Here is a 23,769-nt window from a genome sequence, read left to right as displayed (position 1 = left end):
TCTTTAAAAACAGAAAAGTTACAGATATACCTGAAGCCCTCTTTATTCCTTTCCCAGAATCAGTCTCTTTTCTCCCCACCTTCATTTTTCTAAAGAATACCCTTCCTGCATACGTTTTTATACTTCTACTACACATTTATATTTTTATAAATGATGTCATAATGTTTTATATTTTTAAAAAATCTAAATAAATTATTCCCATTTTTTCATTTTGAAATTTCCATTTTTTACTCAACATTGCTTTTGAAATCTAGGTATATTAATATATAAATATTTAGTTTAATTTTTCTAAAATGTTTAATTGTAAAGATATACCATTCTGCTACTGACGGATGTTTAGGTTGTTTCTAACCAATGTACCATGAACATCTTTGTACACATCTCTCTGCAGATATGCAATATTCCTTTTTATATTGCTTCAATGAAGACTTTTGCTTAAGCTAGTTAGGCGGATTTTGTTTTTTAATTAAACACAGGCAAATGAAAAAACTAGAATGCTATTTTCTAGCCCAGAATCATCTGTGTCTTACTATCTTATTTCTTTCTATGTAAAATCTTTTATTTCATTGGTAAACACCTGTGAGATAGAAAAGAGAATACTAGGAAATAGGAAATTTAAGTCTTTATTTTACTTGGAAATAGTGCTTCAAATATATTTATTAGGAACATGTAAGTTACTTGTTTGTATATAGAGAACTTCTGTTTAGAATTCCAGTGGTGGATCCATTTCAGGAAAATAAAATGGGGAAGATGTGTTATGTACCACCATTTAAATTTTGATTCTTGCAATAGCAGTGTTAGGGTTGAAAAGAATCTTATCCACTTTCTCCACCATTACTTCCCATCCCGAATGTGACAGAATACTGACTAAATAATTCAAGAAGCCCGATTTCTCATTTATTTCCTTTAGGGAATAAACTGGCAGCGCAGTCTACCTTTGATTCTTTTTCTTTTGGTATTCGTGATTTTACGTTATCATGTGGCTGATCCAGAGTGAAATTATTCCTCCTTGCTTCACTGTCTTCAAGCAGGGGAACACAGCCATAACTGTTATCTGTAAGACAAAAACCTCTTAGACATAAGTGGGAAATCCTTGTTTTTGGTACCACCTGGAAAAGTAAAAAGAATACAAACCCAAATCCTTAATTTTAAAGAGTAGAGATTTTAAACTATGAATTTAAAAAATTCTTTAGATAATAGCTACTTTGACAATTTGCCCATTTAGATTTTGGCATATTTGATTCATATTTTTTTACTTTCATTCCCACTAAACGCACAAAACCCCTACTCTTCCAATATCAGTAGTATATAAAATATGTAGAATTTAGAAAGCTAGAAGTATGTTCTTTGTATCTTATCATCAGCAATGTAATTAAACTTTTATTTAAGTCATATTTTCAGGTATGCATTTCTTGTTTATGATAATTATTTGCATAATACTCTATGCTTATTATTAAAAAATGAGAAAATGCAGACATGCTGAAAAGAATAAAAAAAATAAAAGCTACCCACAGTTTTTATTATCTGTGAATTATTCCTGTTAACATTTTGGTTTATATTTTATCAGAATTTTTCTTTTCCAATACATATAAATTCACAAAAGAATCTTTTTTTTGCATAGATAAAATTACATTTATTTTTTATCTTGCTTTGCTCAGTTTGCCGTATGTCATGAATATGTCTCATGTTTGTAACTGAACACCTATTATCACTTTTCTTGGCTACATAGCTGTTCACTACACAAATGACTGTAATTTAACTGTTGAACATTTATTTCTAGTTTTCCATTATTAGAAATTATACTGTGATGAGCATCCTTGCATATATACCTTGAGTACTTAAAGAAATATCTTCTTATGATATATTCTTAGGACTTGAATTTTTGGTTTAAAAGGCACAGACATTTTAAAAGCTTTTGCTATTTATTGACAAATTGTCTTCTAGGAAGTTTTATCAACTTAAGAGTTCCACCAGATAATATATGTGAATGTCCATTTTCCCATTTCCTGCAACTGTTCATTTCTTAAATAAACGTAACTGTACCACAGTTATTAAAATATCAGAACTACTGTAAAACAATGGAGAAATAAAATAGAAAAACTTAACTTCCATCTTTCTTTTCTCCCAGAGGTTTAAGAAATAAATAAAAATTTAACATGAACATACCTCGACTGGAATTCACAAGAAGTAACTGTGATTTTAGCTTGTCAATAATAGTTTGTTGAAGTGACAGCTGTTCCTGTTGCTCACGTATTCTCTGCTCATAGTTCTCAGTCTGCTGACATAAAAACCAGTTAGCCTGATATTTACTGACAGACATGTACATACATTTACTGCCCCTTAATAATTACATATAGATATGAGTTACCCATATTGCCATTTCCCAGGTACTGGAGCATTTATTTATGAGCTAAAAATAGGATCCAACAATGCATTTATAATCATTACACATAAGTGATTTAAAATGCTTTAAACACTGTAAAATTTTAAAAATCTTCTTAAAGAAATTTCAGTTAGGAGTTCAACGTATAGTTTCTTGGATAAAAATTATAGTTTAGAATTTAATCCTTAATAATAACAAAAAAAGCATGAATGACAAAATGGATATTAAAGTTATTCTATAAAAATACCCACTAACTTTAAAAAGTGAAGATTTCATGTCTTTTAAATAAACACACTTTTGAATTTACTTTTAGAGTACAAAAACACAAAGGAAGTAGCTATAGCTAAAACACTATGAAAATCAAAGGGACATGTACAAATTATAAAATATATTGATCAGAAACTTCTAAGATTAAGTTTTAAGAAGTCAACAGAACACATGGTTAATCTCTAGTGGATATCTTAAATACCACAATTTCCCTTATATTTTTAATCCATTCACCTTACTATTTCATTGCAGTGGCTGTGAGAATTAAGCAATGAAAGAAGAACACGAGTTTGCATTAGAGAATACAAATGTTGCAAACCCGAAATTTGAAAACGTTCCATTACAATTATCAAATTAACACGAAGTCTGAAAAATATATGACCAAAGAATAATAGAGAATTCTTTAACAATATCTATCACTAGAAGAACATATAAATGACTAAACTGTAAATTCCTTGAAATATGAAATGGGGTTCTAATAATCTTGGACTGTCCTTCAATAGATACTAAATATATTATTTTGAATTGATACTTAATCAAAGTTCAAAATTAATGAAGCTCTATTATTTTCAGAGATCTATAAACCTAAAGTTCTTTATATACACAGCTGTTCCTAGATTCCCAAAGTAAATTAGCTTAAGAAATGAAAGCAAAATACCACATTTTCCCAAATAAAAGGTGAAATTTTATAAGTATTACACTTCAAACATGAGTAACTGACAAAGCTGGTAAATAACCCAACTGGTGTGTTGTCTTTGCATGTTGCCTGAGGGTAGTATCATATAACTTGATACTCCCATAGAACTCTGCAAAGTAACTTACACATAGGAGGAATTCAGTACATGCTTATTGAAAAAATAAAATAAAAGAAATAAAGAATCCAATTAAAAGAAAATCCAAGTAAATTTTATTATAATGAATAAAAGAATGAGTCTTTTGAATCTGTCTGAACCATATGTCCTATGACTAGGAGTCTGAGAACAGAACCTTGGATACCAAATTCCAGTTGAGGGCCAGGCTTCCCCAAATAAGACTTCTTATTCCTACATAAACTTACACACATCCAAGCCCCTAGAAAGAGTGGGTAGGTAGACTGTAAGAAGGGTTTAAACCTCTAATCCAAATTCTGTAATACTTTAAATTTACCTGGCTACACAGAGCCACCAGGGCTGAGGAATCAGCAAACACACTGATATTACAGTCTGTACTACCTACTTCTGTGTATTTAGAATTTTCTCTAAAGAACTCAAAGCTTTTCATAAATATCAACGAAAAATTACCCATTCTTTCACTATTCTTTGAGAGCTATATATATTCTACTATCCAGCATTAAGTAACCAGTACAAAAAACTTAGTAAGTTAGAGACGGGCCCAGAATAAATGTATAAGTTATTCAAGCCTCAGTCCATTCTCCATGTACTATATATTTTCCCCCAACCTTAATGAAAAAACAAATGACTTGTATTTTCTTTTGGAACCAACTCAGAAAGCCTCTGCCAGGTAATTTTCATCTTCTAGTTTCTGGCTTAAAAATATACTTTAGCACATCTGCATATAACATATTACAATAAATGAATAATGCTGAAAATGTTTTCATTAGCTGGAAAAAAATCTATAGATCAACAATAATTTCAAGTTGAAGTTTTGAACTATTTCTTAAACAACTTAACAAAGTACTTTATAAACTTAAGCAAATTCTGTAATAATTTAAAAACCAATACTCTGGAAGTATAGCAGGGGAAATAGAACAGCAATGACCCATGTTCTTTTACTGTTCTTTCCACATACTTACATTATATCAATTACAGTAGTCTAGCCTAAATGTTTATATGTATGATTTCCCTTTAGACTATGACCTCCTCAAGGGCAGAGACTATTTTCTCCTGAGTACCCCATCTCCAGAGTACAGCAGAGTACTTAGCACACACTGAGATGCTCAATAAATATTAGTCAAATAAATAAACTAAGTTTTATAAGGAAATATAAGAGAAATAGATATGCCTTCAGAAGTAACCTGAAGGAATGGAGATAAGGTTTTGCTTACATTTCTATAAGGAAAATAGGAAAAATAGAGACAGTAGGTCAGTAGGTAAATAAGACAAAAGGAAATTAAGTTTCAGAAGATGGATGCAAAAAAAATAGGCCATGTCTGAAGATTTTCTTTTTCTGGAAAAAAAGGGAAGCTTATACTATCAGAAAAAAACGTACTAATTTGAGAAGAGAAAATACATATTTAGAAAATAGTATAAAGCTTCTGACCACAAGGCTATGAGAGGGGAAGTCCAGAAGAGGATACTGTATCAAACTGGGAAATAACCAGCAGAATTCAGTTTACTTGCTATGTTTGGAAACTAACAGGAACAAGAAGTTTGGTTTTTTTTTCTTTTTAGTAAATGCTTTTGTTCACTGAACAGATGTTAACAAACTTACTATCTGAAAAGTCTTTTTAAAAGGTCAGATAATTGTTGTACTGTCACAGTATTTTTTTTAAAAAAACAGTACAATTAAAAAGCAAGTACATTCCAGCACTACCAAAGACCCAACAAAACAGAAAAATCACTAACAACCACATTGAAAATGTACAACAGCAATGTCTTGTCAACACTTCTGTACAGAGCACAGACATGACAGCTAAAACAGACAGAAGAGAAGATGCTTTTGACAGCCAGTGTGTGTGAATGATTCTTTGAGTCAGATGGCAGCAACAAGTTACCAACTAGGAGATCTGCATGACAACTAACCATCCATCTGTATCAAACACCATCTGGCCGAGATGACTCTGGCTTCTGTGTATTTGACACTCCTTCCAGTTCCAAAGACTAGCAAAACAAGTGGTCTATCAGCATCTAAAGAGGTAAACAGGTACTTAGGTACTTGGTGCCAGAATGTACTTTGTATTCTTTCTCAGTGTTCAAAAGCAAAACTTAAAACAATGGTGATTAAATACAGTACACATCTTGAATTTACTAAAAATGGTTGTCCATACATACTCTCGACTATCATAAATAAAGCAAAAAGCTTATCTTAAGAAATGTCCCTTTATCCAGGCAAAATTTCAATCCATCTTCAAAACTAAGGCAGCATATTCTCTATAATTTTGGACATACAGCTGCTCAAGTTTTCATGGGTTTCATAAATATTAATATAGAGTTCTATAAATTGAATTTTTTCCTACTGCTGATACTGAAAATTCTCATTTTTCATAGTTTCCAAAGCACGTATTTCCTAAATGGGAAAAAAAGTTCAAGTGTCCTTAAGTCATCCATAATTCTCTAAATAGGTCAAACATTATCTCTTCTCATCCTCAAGAACTAATCCCAATATTCTGAGACATACCATTCTTTTCCTCTAAGTATAGAAAGAATAAAAATTTTAGTAAATATTGAATGGATTAAAAGAAAAAGCCTTGGTTGAAAAACCTTTCAAACTGTTCCAAGATTAACAAAGAGGACAAAAGCTTTATTGAAGGATTTGCTTGGCTACCACAAAAGCTCTCAATAGGGAGCTCCACAGTTCATGAAGGAAGATAATTAAATATTAATTATTCCAATACATAACACTTCAGACACAAACTAATTGTCTTATCTTGAAACTTTGGTAAACTAAAAACCAACTTCAATTTTAGGTTAAAAATAAAGACGGTATAGGATTAAAAACTCGGAGATATGGTTTACACGGCTCATTGCTAAACCATTCTCTGCTATATTCTCCTATAACTAAGAAGTTATAAACCCTGCCCTCTCCCACCTTCCTGATACCAAGACTCACCTGCGACATCTGCAATTTGACAGATCAGATTATCAATCTGATTATCTACTATTAAGTGACAGTGCTGTCACCAATTTCTCTGCATGCCAAATGGTAAACTATTTTTATTTTATAATATTGCATTTTGGTCCTGATTAATTTATTCAGCTTCTTTGAGCCTTGGTTTCTTTCACTTTGAAATGAAAATAATATTTACTTACAGGATTGAAGGAGATTGCTTATTATGGTACATAATAAGCTCTTTGCAAATATTAGTTACTTTCCTGTAATAATGAACAACGTTTCCACATAATATCTATTACTATAGCATGTAATGCATATGTCCATTAACTAAAGCTCTGATTATCACTGTACATAGGCAATTTGTCACCAGACTTACCACACAACCACCCCATTCTCTAAGCCAGTTTCTCAGTCCTTCTAGTTCACTGTAATCTAGGACTCAGAAGCTTCTCTTCAAGAAATCAGTGTGGTATCTCCATTGAATCAAAAACATTCTGTCAAGCAAAAAAACAAACTCTGGTTGTTCAAAGTTTACAAAGAGACAAAATAGGCTCAGAAATGATTAAGAAACAAAATTGTCGTTAAAAACTACAAAAGTAGCACGTTTGTTGAAAACAATGCAAAAAACAACAAAATGTCCACCATTACCACCATAACAAAACCCCAGATACGTACAAAGTAAAAGTGACAGTCTCTTCCTTTACTTTGCTCTCCTTTCCTCCTCAGAGGTAATTACTACTGACACGTGGGCATTTGCCCTTTCAAAACTTCCATGTACATGTGTATGTATCTTTTTTTAAAAATGTGAACTGTTTTGCAACCAAATTTTTCATCAACACATCATCATCATATGATCATTTCACTGACTACTATGCTCTAGAAATTAGAGAGCTTTATTTTCTCTATCTCACTTAATCCTTAAACTAACCTTCTGAGATTATTTCCCACATGTTATAGATGAGAAAACTGAGGCACAAAGAGTTACAAAATAACCTGCTCAAGGTTTCTCAGTAGGTAGTAGAGCTGGGATTTGAATACAGGTTTGCCTGACCACAATGCCCAAGACCCTAAATAAGCACCATGGCTAGACTCATGTGAGTCTATCTAGCTCTACCAAGGTCCTCTTTTTGCTATATATTCTCCCTTCGGGCAATCTCATTCCCTGTGGTTGGTTATTTCGCAGACTTCCAAATTCTCCTTCTAGCAGAACCCTCCTTTGAACTCTATATCTATGTGGTCAAGTGCTCCTGAAAAAGCATTTCAAATTATACTTACTCAAATCTGATGATCTCCTCCCTCCAACTAACAAACCCCTCAAACCCCCCACAACCCCACCAAATCGGTCCTTTTCTAGCATTCCTTCTCTCAATACATGGCACCGCTATTTATCCAGAAAGCTACAACCATCCTTGACATTTACTCGTTCTATTGCCAATCCACCACCAAGTGTCAATTTTAATCTTAAATACTCTCAAATCTATCCACTTGTTCATTTCCAATGTAGACATAACAGTTCAAGCATCCAACATTAATGAACTACTGCAACAGCCTAACTGCTCTTCTTAAATCTATCAGCCAATCCACTCTCTACACTGTAGCCATAGTGTTCTTTGCAAAATGTAAATCTAATCATAAGACCCACTCTTTCCTCCTCCCACCCCTCCCCCCAAAAAACCTTAAATGGCTCCCTACTGATTATAGAATAAAAACCCAAAAATCTTCAATATGGCCTCTAAAACTCTACAAAGTCTTGCCCTTGACTCTTCTCATTGCATTATTTCCCTTATACTTTCAGTTCTTTAGGCCAATGGGGCTTGTACCTGGAAAGCCCCCCAAACTTGTCCTTCCACAATCACTTCATAAAAATTGTCTTCTCTAAATTAGGTCAAATCCCTAACAGACATTTTAAAAGCAGTTTACTTTTCTTCCTAATACTTATCAGAGTTTGAAACTTTACATTCACAGGATTGTTTGACTAGTCGCTGCTTAACTAGTCTGTGCCACCATTTCATGAAGTAGGGAGCATTTCTGCTGCTCATTGTAGACCCAGTAACTTAGAGCAGTTCCTGATACAATACATTGAGTAGGTGCTCAAAATAATCTTTGAATGGGTATCATAATTTAAATATTCCTAATTATTAATGAATCTTCTTGAATATATATCCTAGCATACCTGCCTAAAAGTTTTAACAGGACATATTTCTGAAAATTAAGGCCTGGAACAAAGGATACAAACATTTTAAGTTCTAATAGGTGGAAAACAAGTTTATGGCAAAGTACTCACAATGTACAATAGAAGAAATAAGGCTTCGATCAGAAACAGCCAGAAGCACCTTTATTCTAATACCAGTAGCTTCAGTAGAAAAAAAAAAAGAGTGAACTACTTTATTCCTACCGACACTTTACACCAAGATAAACGTTTTGAGGAGCAAAGAAAGGTAAAAAGGAAGAGTAGTAAATAATAATGAGGCCATTCACATCTTAAGTGAAAGTAAAGGCATTTTAAAATAAAGTAGTACATAAAATAAAGGCATGTTACGCCTTTATGCATTCCTTTAAAACATGTTTTACAAGCTTTTATAGGTAACATAAGCCTTGAGAGTTTACATTTCACATGGGTCAAGACTAGCTCTAGAATAAAGCAATCTGACAGCACAATCCTTATGGCTTTACACTTATTGTCAGAAAAACATTTAGAACTGTAATTTATGATAAAAAGACAGCATAAATTTAGTCTTATTTGAGGTTTTCACCCTATACCCACTGGTTAGTCAATAAGGCTCTTTGCTTAGCACACAGGATGATTTGAAATATTTTATATCCTTCAACTTACTTATCAGTACAAAGAAAAAGCAGTTTATAGCACAGCATCTGAACTATTTTAGAATTAAGAAAATTTCATCCTTTAGATACAAGTTATTGTAGATATTTCTCTTTTAATCAAGAACTGGGCAAGAAGAGACAAATACTTCTTTTCTCAACAAGAAGATATTTTCTGATTACATAATACAAAGGCTCTGGGGACAAGCAGATCAAACGCAGGAAGTTTTCTGTAACTTAATCATTTATGAATATGGTAATCTGACTTTTAAATTGGCAATCAGTTTTTAAATTTTCAGATGTTTTTATTACTTTATTAAGATTCTTCTCTTGGTCAAAGAAACAATAGAGGGTACTTACGTCTTTTAAAAATATATTTGGTTTCTCCCACAGGACAGTGGCAGAAATGAGTGATAAGCAACTTGGTATAATAAAACTGATTTAATATTTAATTCCACACTGTGGAATCTTGTGATATTTGAAACTCCCTAGGCAACTTAACTAGTCAGTCACAAGATATGGCAAAGACTGCTAATTATTACCACATACGCATTCTCATTCTTTCTTTTAGTAATATAGACTTTTTTTGTGTGGCTTCTCCCGTTGCAGAGCACAGGCTACAGACGCACAGGCTCAGCAGCCATGGCTCATGGGCCCAGCCGCTCTGCGGTATGTGGGATCTTCCCGGACTGGGGCACGAACCTGTGTCCCCTGCATCAGCAGGCGGACTCTCAACCACTGTGCCACCAGGGAAGCCCAGTAATATAGACCTTTAAGTGGGCACATGATCATCCAGCTAGAGAATATATTTACTGGCCTTCCCCACTACTAGGTGTGACCATGTAACTAAGTTCTGGCTAACAGGGTATGAACAGAAGTGACCTGTCCAAATTCTGGACTACATCATTAAAAGGAAGTTGTTTGCTCTTCCCCACTTCTCTCTCTTCTTACTGGCAGGGAAATGATAACAAGTAGAGCAGCCACTGTGACTCCAGAGAGGGAAACTGTAATTTAGGGGTGAATGAGCTGCCTAACTAGCCCTGGCTACTCACTTCTGGACTGTTACATGGGAGAGAAATAAACTTCTACCTTATTTAAGCATGGTATTTCCTGATCTCTTTGTAACAATAGCTTATTCTGTCTGCACAAAATTCAGAGGCCAAGCCAACTCTATCACTGCCCTATATAATAATCTCTTCTCTTATCCTTCAAGCACATTAAAAGTTGTTTATGTCAGGGGCTACCGTGATTAAAATATTCCTCTACTTTGCAACAGTCAGAAGACCTTTTAGTCTGGGTATACCTAAGTGCTTATACAAAGCAAGAAACAGAATAAGCCATATTAGACTGTGAATCCTTTAAAAGGTACATTTTATGTTTTATGTATCTTTGAATCCCTAGCATTTATTATGTTCCTGGAACATCATAAATTATTTGTAGGATGAATAAAAGAAATATGAATGGCAAACTTTATACTCTAGGCTCTCTTAGTAAGAGATGTATAAATCACAAAGTAAGGATTTATCCAAGGATAGGGAAGATTATATTTGGTTATTTATAGCAATGGGAAGAAAACGGTTTGAAAACCTGGAATGGGCTGTGATTTAACTAGGTTAGTATAATGAATATGGACTTTTGAGTCAGATAAACTGTTTCAGTATAGATTCTGCCACTTATGTTAAAAAATTAACTTATTTCTGAGAGTGTCAGTTTCTTCATTTGAAAACGGGGCTAACAATGCCAACTTTGTAGGGCTGGGAGTATTTACATATAAAGTATGTGACTCTTGTAAAATATACTCATTCATAAAAAGTTAATTCTCCTTTCTGCTTTCTGAAGTAATATGAATTTAAGGATTGAAGGAGGGAAAAGGATACAATTGGTTCAGTATTTTCTGGCATTACCTGCCATTTTAATATGGTCTAGAATAAAGGCTAAACTGTAAGGAAGAGCTAAAAATAGTCATGTTTTCTTATAGACTAGAGGTTCTAAGACAAACAATTTAATGCCATGGTGGTAGGAGTGCCTAGATGTAACAATGGAAAATTTGGTATAGAGAAGAACACCTCTTAGGGGCCAGGGAAAGTAAATATACTTGACGATCAATAGTAGGATATTAGTAGCCGTATGAAGGATCATCCTTTGAAATTCAACTGAGGTAACTTAGGATAAATAAAAGGCAGTATTATTCCACACGGTACCTTATAAAACTCATTACTCTATTAATATGGTATAGGTGGGAAAAAAATAGTGGATATATAAGTTCAGGTCTGACATTCAGTTTAATGTGCCTTCCAAGTGACAATAAGATATATGAGTCTAGAGCTCAGAGAGTAAATCTGGAGTAGGGAGATAAATTTAAGAGTCACTGTCATAGGTATTTGAAGCCATAGGAGAAGATGAAATAGCTCATACAAGAATATAAAGTAAGATGCAAAGAAGGCCTTGAATAAGTCTAATGTTTAGTGACCTGGTAGTAGAGAATAAACCTACAGAGAAGAATGAGGAAATGCAACCCAAAAAGGAATGAGAAAAATCAAATATGGTATCTGAAGTGTTAAAGAAAAATAGTGCTTTAAGTAAGAGGTAGTACAAGAGAGATGATCAGTTATTAGATGGAATGAGGTAGTTCTGTATGTGTGAACTTGAAAGACTATGGATGATTTTAGGCAAAGAAGTCATAGACATGAAATCTGTGGTCAAGCAATTTTTTTTTTCAAATCATAGTTCTACTACTTATTAGTGATGTGGTTGTGGGCAAGTTATTTCACCCTTTTTGTACTTCAGTTTCCTCATATGAAAGATAATTCTTCCTCATAAGAGCTGTAAAATGATTAAATCAGATGACTGTGAAGCACTTTGGCAAACGTAAGCCTCAATAAATCTTAGTGATGATGATGGTGAAGATAAAGATATTTTAAAAAATTTAAAACCTTTTTCAAATTAGCATAACTCCATTTTTGAAAAAACATGATTCACATATTTTGGAAGGATATACATATATTACTAACAATGATTACCTCTGGGAAGTGAGGGAGAGGACCATCACTTTATATTCTGTGTATCTTGGATTATTTGCATTTTTTTCAATAAGCATGTGCTGCTTTTGTAATTTTGGCCAATAGTATTTTAAAAAAATCACTTACCTGCCTTATTTGTCTTTGTCTCCTTTATTGATTTGGAATACTCAGATGTCTTTGCTTGACAGAATGTTCTTAAATGGATGTAGCACACTGACTTTTCAAAGAGGAGCTTCTGAGTCTTAAACTGCAGTGAACTAGAAGAAATCCCGTGAGAAGAACTGACTTGGAGTATGGACAGCTAAGTGGTAAAAGGCAGGCGAGTCTGTACAAACTGATGAATGACAGGTGAACAGCAATAAAACATAGATAGCAGGAGAATCTAGGCTACACTGATTTTTGTTTTTTGGTAATAGATTTTTTGAAAGTTGTGGTAAAATATATGTAACATAAAATTTGCTATTTTAACCATTTTTACGTGTACAGTTCTGCGGCATTAAGTACACTTACATTGTTGTGCAACCATCACCACCATCCACCTCCAGAACTTTTTCATCTTCCCCAACTGAAAATCTGTCCTTTGAAACACTAATTCCCCACTCCTTTCCCCCAGCCTCTAGGAACCACCCTACTACTTTCTGTCTCTCTGAATCCAACTAGTCTATCCATTGTATGTATATACCACATTTTGTTTATCTATTCATCCATTGAGGGGCACTTGGGTTGCTTCCACCTTTTGGCCACTAAATAAGGCTGCTATGAACATGGGCATACAAATATCTCTTTGAATCCCTGCTTTCAGTTCATTTGGGTATGTACCCAGAAGTGGAATTGCTAGATTATATGGTAATCCTATGTTTTGTTTTGAAGAAACATCATTTATTTTCCACAGTGGATACACTATTTTACATTCCCATCAGCAATGTACAAGAGTTCTAATTTCCCCATATCCTCACCAACACTGATTTTTTTTTTTTTAATTTTTTTTTTGCGGTATGCGGGCCTCTCACTGTTGTGGCCTCTCCCGTTGCGGAGCACAGGCTCCGGACGCACAGGCCCAGCGGCCATGGCTCACGGGCCCAGCCGCTCCGCGGCACACGGGATCCTCCCGGACCGGGGCACAAACCCATGTCCCCTGCATCGGCAGGCGGACTCTCAACCACTGCGCCACCACGGAAGCCCCTTAATTTAATTTTCTGTAATAGCCATCCCAATGGTGGTGTCTTACTGTGGTTTTAACTTGCATTTCCCTAATGATGTCGAGCATCTTTTCATGTGCTTATTGGTCATTTGTGTAACTTCTTTGGAGAATGTCTATTCAAGTCCTTTCCCTATTTTTTTATCAAGTTGTTTTTTGTTGTTGAGAGTAGGAGCTCTTTATATATTCTAAATATCAATCCTTTATCAGATAAATGATTTGCAATTATCTTCGCTCATTCCTTGGGTTGCCTTTCACTCTGTTGATAGCGTCCTTTGATGCACAAAAGTTTTAATTTTGATAAGTCCAACTTACCTAATTTTTCTTTTGTTGTCTGTGTTTTTGGTGTCATATCTAAGAAGTCATTGCCAAACCCAATGTCATGAAGCTCTCCCTCTATGATTTCTTCTAAGAGTTTTATAGTAGCTCTTGCATTTAGGTCTTTGATCAGGTTTAAGTTAATTTGTATATGGTGAAAGGTAAGGGTCCAACCCAAGAACACAGACTTTCCCCCATATGTTTCTTCTTTTAATTTTTTTTTCTTCTGGCTGCTCTGTGCAACTTGCAGGATCTCAGTTCCCCGACCAGGGATTGAACTGGGCCACGGCAGTGAAAGCCTGGAATCCTAACCACTAAGCCACCAGGGAACTCCCTATTCTTTTAATTTCTTTCAGCAACATTTTGTAGTTTTCAGTGTGTAAGTCTGTCGCCTACTTGGTTAAATTTATTGTTAAGTATATTATTCATTTTGATACTATTGTAAATTGAATTTTCTTAATTTCCTTTTCAGTTTGTTTAATGTTAATGATTTCTGAGTGTTGACTTTGTACCCTACAACTTTGCTGAATTTGTTTATTAGTTCTACTAGTTTATTTGATGGAATCTTTCGGGTTTTCTACACACAGGATCAAGTAATCTGGAAACAAATGGAAATAATTTTTCTTCTCCCTTTCCAATTTGGATATTGCTTTTCTTGCCTAATTACTTTGGGTAGGACTTACAGTGCTATGTTGAATAGAAGTAGTGAAAGTGGACATCCTTGTCTTGTTCCTGATCTCAGAGAAAAAGCTTTCAGTCTTTCGCCATGGAGTATTATGTTAGCTGTGGGTTTTTCGTATATGGCCTTTATTATGTTGCAATAGTTTCCTTCTAGTCCTAGTTTGTTGAGCGCTTTTATTAAAAAAAAAGGTGTTATTTTATCAACTCTTCTGCATCAATTGAGATGATCCTGTGGTTTTTGTCCCCCTCTTCATTCTGTTAAAGTGGTGTATTACATTGACTGATTTTTTTTTTTGCGGCACGCGGGCCTCTCACTGCTGTGGCCTCTCCCGTTGTGGAGCACAGGCTCTGGACGTACAGGCTCAGCAGCCATGGCTCACGGGCCCAGCCACTCCACAGCACGTGGGATCCTCCCGGGCCGGGGCACGAACCCATGTCCCCTGCATCGGCAGGAGGACTCTCAACCACTGTGCCACCGGGGAAGCCCACACTGACTAATTTTGATTACACTGATTGACTTGACCATCCTTGCACTGCAGGAATAAATCGCACTTGGTCAAAGTGTATAATCCTTTTAAAATGCTGTTGAATTTCGTTTGCTAGTATTTTGTTGAGGATTTTTGTATTAATATTCATAAGACATATCAGCCTGTAGTTTTCTTGTAGTGCCTTTGTCTGGCTTTGGGATTAGGGTTGCTGGCTTCATAGAACTGAGTTAGGAAAGTGTTCCATCTTGATCAATATTTTGGAAGAGTGTGGGAAGGACTGGTGTTAATTCTTCTTTGAATGTTTGGTAGAAATCACCAGGGAAGACATTAAGTTCTGGGCTTTCTTTGTTGTAAACTTTTTGGTTACTGTTTCAACATCTTTACTAGATATAGGTCTATTCAGATTTTCTATTTCTCCATGTTCCAGTCTTGGTAGGTTGTGTGTTTCTAGGAATTTGTCAATTTTATCTAGGTTATCCAATTTGGTAGTATTGTCCCCTCTTTCATTTCTGATTTTAGTTATTTGAGTCTTCTTTTTCTTAATCAATTTGGCTAAAGATTGGTCAATTTTGTTGATCTTTTAGAAGAACCAATTCTTGGTTTCATTGGCTTTATTAGTTTCTAGTCTCTATTTTGTTTATCATTGCTCAAATCTTTACTATTTCCTTCTTTCTGGTAGCTCTGGGTTTATTTTGTTCTTTTTTTAATTTCTTAAGGTGTAAAGTTAGGTTACTGATTTGTGATCTTTCTTCACCCTTTCAGCACGCTTTCACTGCATCCCATAAGTTTTGGTATGTTGTGCTTTCATTTTCATTTGTCTCCAAGATATTTTCTTATTTCCCTTATGGTTTTTTTTCTGAACCATTGGTTATTTAAGAGTGTGTTATTTAATTTCCACATACTTGTGAATTTCTTAGTTTTCCTTCTGCCATTGATTTCTAGTTTCATTCCACTGTGATTAGAAAAGACACTTTGTATGATTTCAATCTTTTTAAATTTATGGTGCCTTTTTAATGGCTTAAAATATGGTCTTAGAGAATGTTTCATGTAAACTTGAAAAACATGTCAATTCTGCTACTGCTGGGTGGAATATTCTGTATATGTCTGCTATTTCCAATTGGTCCATGATGTTGTTCAAGTCTTCTATTTCCTTATTGATCATCTTTGTCTGGTTGTTCTATCCATTAATGGAAGTGTTGAAAGTGAGATATTGAAGCTGCCTACTGTTACTGTAGAGTCATCTATTTCTTCCCTTAAATACTATAAATGTTTGCTTCGTATATTTTTGAGTTTTGATGTTCAGTGCATATATGTTTATAACTGTTATATCTTCTTGATACCGTCCTTTTATCACTATGTAATGTCCCTCCTTTTTTTTGTAACAATTTTTGACATAAAGTCTACTTTGTCTGATATTAGTATAGCCACACTTGCTCTCTTTTGGTTACTATTTGCACGGAGTCTTTTCCCATCCTTTCATTTTCAATCTATGCATGTTTTAAAATCTAAAGTGAGTCTTATAGACAGCACATAGTGGAATCCAGTTTTTTTATCCATTATGCTAATCTATGTCTTTTGAGTAGGGTGGGACCATTTATACTTAAAGTAATTACCCATAGGGAAGTACTTACTTTTGTCATTTTGTTCTTTATTTTTTGTATGTCTTATAGCATTTTGTTCCTCATTTATTCTGCTACTGCCTTCCTCTGTATTTAGTTGGTTTTTTGTAGTGACACACTTTGATTCCCTTCTCCTTTCCTTTTGTGCATATTTTATATTTTCTTTGTGGTTATCACTGAGATTACATACAATATCCTGAAGTTATGACAATCTATCTCAAATCGACAACAACTTAACTTCAGCTGCATACAAAAACCTTATGCCTTTATAGCTCTGCCCCCCACTTTGCTATTGATGTCACAAATTTCACCTTTATATACTGTGTACCCATTAATATAGACTTAAAATTATTTTTTATACATTTGTCTTTTAAATCCTGTAGAAAATAAAAATCAGAGTTACAAACCAAAATTATAATAATACTGATTTTTATATTTGTCTATGTATTTACCTTTCCCAGAGGACTTTATATTTTTACTTGGCTTCAAGTTACCCTCTAGCACTCTTTCACTTCAACTTGGACACTCCTTAGCAGTTCTTGTAAGTCAGGTCTAGGGGTAATGAACTCCTTCCACTTTTGTGTGTCTGGGAATCTTTTAATTTCTCCCTCATTTCTGAAGGACAGATATAAAATTCTTGGTTAACAGTTTTTTTCTTCAATACTTTAAATACATCATCCCATTGTCTTCTGGTCTGCAAGGTTTTTCCTGAGAAATCCACTGACAGCCTAATTGGGGCTCCCTTGTACATGATGAGTCACTTTCCTCCTGCTGCTTTCCAGATTCTACCTTTGTGTTTCAACAGTTTGATTATAATTTGTCTTGATGTACGACTCTTGGATTTATCCTACATGAAGTGTGTTGAGCTTCCTGGATTTGTATATCCATGTTATTCCTCAAACTTGAGAAGTTTTATTATTTATTCAAATAATCTATTTCTTCAAAAGAATTTCTCTCTTCTCCTTCCCCCTTGATGCATATATTGCTGCACTTGATAGTGTCCTATAAGTCCCTTAGGTTCTGTTAACTTTTCTTTCATTTTTCTTTTTGTACCTCAGGCTCCATTTTTTCAAATGACCTGTCTTTAAGTTCACTGATTATGTACTCTGCCTGTTCAAGTGTATTCTTGAACCCCTCTAGTAAAATTTTTATTTTGTTCATATTATTGCTTTCCCGATTTCCTTTAGTTCTTTGAGTCTGGCTTCATTTAGCTCTTTGAGCATATTTACAACAGTTATTTTAAAGTCTTTGTCTATTAAGTCTGATGCATGTTTTCTTCAGGAGCTGTTTCTGGAAATTTATTTTGTTCTTTTGAAAGGGCCATGTTACTTCCCTGGTGGTCCAGTGGTTAAGAATGTGCATTTCAGCAAGCCTGGCATCTCACATTAAAATGGGAATAATTATGTTGTCTCTTGAGGATACAGATGCCTCTGTAACCCCCTCATATGAAGCTGTCTAGTGTCATATCAAACCACAGGGGTTGGGTGATGGAGTTAGATGTGGGAGAACAAAAAGATAAGTATGATCTTGCTTCATTATTGCCACTTCTGGGCCATTACTCATTTAAACTTAAGCAAAAGACCATTCACAAGGCATTCAATTATACCAGTCTCTCCTCAAAACAGTTATCTTCCAAGATACTAGTCATTTCCTCACATTCAAGAATTTTTGCTCTTCCTTTCACAACAGTCTCTCTAAATGCTCCTAAAACTACCACCATTCTAGGAGAATTGCTCTAGTCTTAAGAGTTTCTTGAATTCCTCAATCTCATTCCAGCTACCCACTTTTATGACTCATTATGAAGACAGAAGATCCTAAACATCAATATTTACTCATTGACAATAACCTATCCTTTGAACTCTCACATTCTTCTACTCCCTCTATATCTGTTCTCTCACTTCATGAACACTTCAGCCATAAACCCTCTTTTTGTTCTTAGTCTGTTATATTCCTCCTAGATTAGCTTCTTTCTGATTTTAGCTTATATCGCAAAGCACATAATTTCAATTGCTTTAGTATGCACTTTCTGGCCACCTAACCAGAAATTCTTCTACTCTTAACTCTACAATCTCTTAATCCTGGATTTGGCCGCCCACTTGTTCTACTTCTATATCAAGAAACTTGATGAAAAAATAACCAGCAAACATGGATTGACACCACCAAAAATTCATGGTGAAGGCTGGATGCAAAATTTTTCTTCTTTCTTTTCTTAACTGAAGCTTTCAAGTCTTTATTACCACTTTCAGAATATTCTAAAATCATTTCACTCAGTAGATGACCTTATCTTGTATTTCACAGGGAAAAAATGGACTCTCATATGATAACCCTACTATTTTTTGTTCATTTGATTTTTTTAAATTGAATGAATTTGACATATAACATTTTGTAAGTTTAAGGTGTACAGTGTGTTACTTTGATACATTTATATATTGTAATAGGATTGTTGTAGTCATATTTATCACATTAAATAATTATAGTACAATATTATTATCTATATTTGTCATACCGTACATTGGATCTCTAGCTTTACTACTTGTTACAAATTTAAACACCGTCAGTCTTATCTGCCCCCCTCCAATTCCTTAGTAACCACCATTTTACTCTGTTTTCTACAGGTTTGACTTTTTTTGGATTCCAGATATAAGTGATTCATGATAACCCTTTTAACTTCCTGCCACCTCCACCTCTTATCTGCAAACTTATTTTCACTTGCAGCTATTTCTCTTCTTGTTCCCTCCAATTCTTAGAGGAATGGGTGTTTCTCCTCTGTTCATAGTAAATGCCTTAACCTATTTCTGAATCTCCAGCAACCAACTGGTTTTCCTTATTTTCTCCCTCTTATCCTCCTGTCCTTCATATATTCCTTCACCCCATACATATAACTCAGAAATGTTATAAACATTCAAGGCTATGATGAAATCTGTTGTTCTACAACCTATATCTAGAATCTCCAATTCAGAACTCTACCTAGGCTTTTAGGTCCATATTTGCAACCATCCATTGGACATTTTCACCTGCATGTCCCATAGGTAACCAAACCTAATAACTAAAATCTAATTATACATCTTATTTCCCAACCCCTTAAATCTGAACCTTCTTCTCCATTCTTGGTTTCAGTTCATCAGCACCACTATTAATCCAGTCTTCTCTTCCAGATACATGGGTATCATCTTAGAATCTATGCCATCACCCTCAGAAGTGGCCTACATTCATATGCCACCTGCTTTTCATTCTATCTCCTAAATAAATCTTAGATTTATTCCCAAATTTATTCCCAATGCTTAATTTAAGTCCTCATTTTGATCGCTTGAAATGATTGCATTCATTCTTTCTTTTGTAAATTGAAGCATATGTACATATGTATTTAATATATGTATATTAATAGAAATATATATATATATTAAAATGCAACTTGATTTGCCACTTATTTTTATATTCCTGGATCTTAGACCATTGCTTAGCATCAATGTATGTTTGTTGAGTGAATTCTCTATCCTATTTATCCCCTATCCCACTGTCAGGAAGATCCTTCTAAAGCATATATTAAATCCTTCAATAAATTTTGAATGAATAAGAATACGTACAAACTACATAATCATAATCATAGAGATAGGGCTCTAATCTACCTTCACAGCTTCTTTTCCTATATTGCCCTATAGTTCCTTTTGGAGCCATAGGATCACCTTATGGTACATAAAACATACCATACATTCCTCACTTCCAAGATTTTATTATATAATATTCTCTCTCTGCTTGCAGGATCCATCTTCCCTAATTTACCCAACTCCTCCTAATCTTAGCTAAAGGCTTGGGCTTTAGCTAAGTAGTGGGCTTATGACCTGATCCTTCCAGACTGAGATAGATGCCTCTTCTCTGTGCTCACATATTATCCTGTACAGATCTCTACTGTAGCACTTAGTATGCTATGGTAATAACTTGATCTTCCTTTTTTACTTATCGAAAATTCCTTAAGGACATAAACTATATTTTATTTCAGTATTCTTAGAACCTCATTAAGGACCCAGTACACAGCAGACACTCAATAATGTTTCTTAAATAAATCAAAATATTTAGAGTTTAACATATAAGAATATATAGTATATATTTTTTCTTCCCCTGTTCTTGAGAAATGTAAAAAAATATTTCCCTTTCCCCTCTTTAAGATAATTGCTGCTGTGAGTGAAGGTTTCTTCCATGGCAGATAAGAGATTAAATTACAAAAGTTTTCAATTGCTTACCACTGGCCAGTGCAGAAATAAGAGGAAACAGAGAAATTCCTGTGTCTGCCTTAACCCAAGAATATCTCAATATTCCTTTTCCCTAATTCTGTGTTTCCTAACTTTCCTAGAGCAAGTACAGTATTGCTGAAGTTTCTTAATGAACCTAATGGGAAAATAAGAAGAATAAAAGCTGGGAGTTTTTGTTTTGTTTTTTAAAAAGTGATTATGCCTTATACATGAACTGGAAAGGAAAAGAAATCCAAACTTCATTTCAATAATTGAGAAAGAGCTTCCCTGGTGGCGCAGTGGTTGAGAGTCTGCCTGCTGATGAAGGTGACACGGGTTCTTGCCCCGGTCTGGGAAGATCCCACATGCCGCGGAGCGGCTAGGCCCGTGAGCCATGGCTGCTGAGCCTGCGCGTCCGGAGCCTGTGCTCCGCAACAGGAGAGGCCACAACAGTGAGAGGCCTGCGTACTGCAAAAAAAAAAAAAAAAATTGAGAAAGTGCCTGTCATTATCCCATCTCTGTTTCTCTTGTGCACCCCTAATGAAGACATCTAGCCCATTAAGTTTACCTATATAACTGTGAGTATTCTTTAGTAAATCAAAAGGAGAATCACAAAGAATAATGATAATTTCTGAGGAATGCAGTGAAGTATGTATAACAGCTAGTTTTATAGTAGATGTATCAAACGGAAAGGAGGAACGGAATTGTGTAGTTCCTATATTTATGGAAGAAACTAAGAACCGCATGGCTAGCATATTTCTTAGACTTCAGAATTTCACAGGCTAGTAAATTTTTTTTTTAATTGAGGGAACCAACATAAGATCCTCCACTTTCAACTGCCCGTGCAGGAATAATTTAACATAGCAGGCCTTAGGCTGTTTATCTTCAGAAAGGCCTATTTGCAAGGCTGGCCCTTGACAGCATCTGGAAACTTGATTTTTGAAAACCTTTAAGTGATAAGATTCTAAATGCTGTGCCAGCCTACTTAGACTGTACCATGAGATTTATGGTGAATAACTACTTTCCTTCTGAGAATCTGAAATTTTGGTTGACAGAGGGTGCCTATGTAACCAGCCCTTAAAAAAAACCCAAGCTCTTGAGTCTCAAATGGAGTTCCCCATGCCAAAACACTGCAAGTGTGTTGAGTGAATTTTTGAAGCTGGAGAGGGTGCACTCTGTGTGACCTCTCACGGGAGGGAAAGAGTGTAGGAAGCCTGCACACAGATTCCTCTAGACTCCACCTGATGTCTTTTTCCATTAGTGATCTGGCTGTGTATCTTTACAATGTCTCTGTAATAAACCTTAGCTCTGAGTATGACAGTATACTAAGTCCTGTGAGTCCTTCTAGAGAATCGCAGAATGTGTGGGTGGCATTGGGGACCCCCAAAACACTAAGTAATGATATTAAACAAGCAAACAAAAAACTCTATGATCATCATTCAATGAATATATATGTTAATAAAATTTTGCTCTTTATTCTGACAGTACAGAAACATGGAAACAATATCAGAATAAAGGACAGAATTTTAAACGGAATAAATTTAGCATTGTAAGAAGTTCATTACATTATTCTCATTTTGCTGTAGACCAGTGAAAACCTTATAATGGACAAATAACAGACATGTGCCTGGTAACTACCAGACCAAGTAATTTTTGCCTGGGTATACCTTTCTTCCAATTTACTTTCTCTTGAAACTGAAAGCACTAAACAGAAGTTTTATGTGTACAGGAGTAATTTTAAAAAGCTGAACATTCTGGTAAGTCACTAAAGATTTCACTGAAATAGTTGATTTTTAACTGTTACATTTAAAGAATGGAAGACTATTATAAATTAATAACAAATTTAGTTCCAGGATATTTTAAGATTTGTACAGTCCTCGCACCAGCCAAATAACCATGTTAAAAAAAAACACAAAAAGGGCTTCCCTGGTGGCGCAGTGGTTGAGAGTCGGCCTGCCGATGCAGGGTACACGAGTTCGTGCCCTGGCCCGGGAAGATCCCACATGCCATGGAGCAGCTGGCTGGGCCTGTGTGCCATGGCTGCTGAGGCTGCGCGTCCGGAGCCTGTGCTCCACAACAGTGAGAGGCCCGCGTATCGGAAAAAAAAACAAAAAAAACACAAAAAAATAAAACTAGCTGAGATAATAATACTTCTGACTTTCAGTTTGTCATTTTATTTAAAAATTATTTATGGAAGATAACATTCTTATCTTTCCTCAATACAATCACCTTAAAATGAATTCTTCCCACAGGTCACAATGTTTTTAAAAAAGATAACAAATAAAAATCTCAAATTTCATCCATTAATATATCACTGTGTTTTAGTTCTTCAAGGCACTTTCTAACAATATAATATTTTCCATTGCACAAGACTCAAATTCCATTTACCAGGGTAAATAACTTTCAAAACCAAAACCACATACCTTTTGCTGTAGTTCTTTTACTGCTGAATCTCTATCCATGCATGCCTGTCGAAAGGCTTCATAAGCTTTATTGAGTTGCTCGCCAATGTTTTTATCCATTCCTCTCTGTCCTGTAGCATCACTATAAATGATGGAGTAAATGACAGGTCTGGAAAATAATTGAAAAATTTAGATAGCTATTAACTTATATAAATCTCACTTTAAAAATGTACCTCAGGGCTTCCCTGGTGGTGCAGTGGTTGGGAGTCCGCCTGCCAATGCAGGGGACACGGGTTCGTGCCCCGGTCCCGGAAGATCCCACATGCCGCAGAGCGGCTGGGCCCGTGAGCCATGGCCGCTGAGCCTGCGTGTCCAGAGCCTGTGCTCCGCAATGGGAGAGGCCACAACAGTGAGAGGCCCGCGTACCGAAAAAAAAAAAAAAAAAAAAGTACCTCAAAGACAGTTCTATATGGTTTATCATGAACATTATAGCACCAAGTACTATCAAGTTTTATAAAGGCAAAAAAGCCTCATTTAAAATCCTGATCAGAAATATTGTGAAACCTTAACTTCTAC

The 23,769-nt window shown here is 35.0% G+C and overlaps 1 protein-coding gene across 5 annotated transcripts in view; it reads right to left on the bottom strand.

Moving 5' to 3' along the window:
* Nucleotides 1-23,769, bottom strand: part of TANK (TRAF family member associated NFKB activator) — a 76,842-nt gene that overhangs the window by 35,204 nt on the left and 17,869 nt on the right. Inside the window, exons 1-4 of one of the 5 annotated variants that reach the window (XM_082841273.1) lie at nucleotides 23,215-23,230; nucleotides 5,392-5,496; nucleotides 2,167-2,278; nucleotides 936-1,054 (exon numbers count right to left, since the gene is read on the bottom strand). The exons of 1 other annotated variant lie outside the window; for it this stretch is intronic. In XM_082841273.1, the coding sequence (XP_082697399.1) occupies nucleotides 936-1,054; nucleotides 2,167-2,278; nucleotides 5,392-5,394 (234 nt within the window). In that variant the 5' untranslated portion in view covers nucleotides 5,395-5,496; nucleotides 23,215-23,230. Of the gene's footprint in view, nucleotides 1-935; nucleotides 1,055-2,166; nucleotides 2,279-5,391; nucleotides 5,499-23,214; nucleotides 23,363-23,769 lie in introns of those variants that run through there. 3 more of the 5 variants (XM_082841271.1, XM_082841272.1, XM_082841274.1) reach the window with 3 other exon arrangements.

Source organism: Leucopleurus acutus (assembly GCF_964270905.1).
Source record: "Leucopleurus acutus genome assembly, chromosome: 6".
NCBI lineage: Eukaryota > Metazoa > Chordata > Mammalia > Artiodactyla > Delphinidae > Leucopleurus > Leucopleurus acutus.
This window is presented reverse-complemented; position numbering and strand designations above follow the sequence as displayed.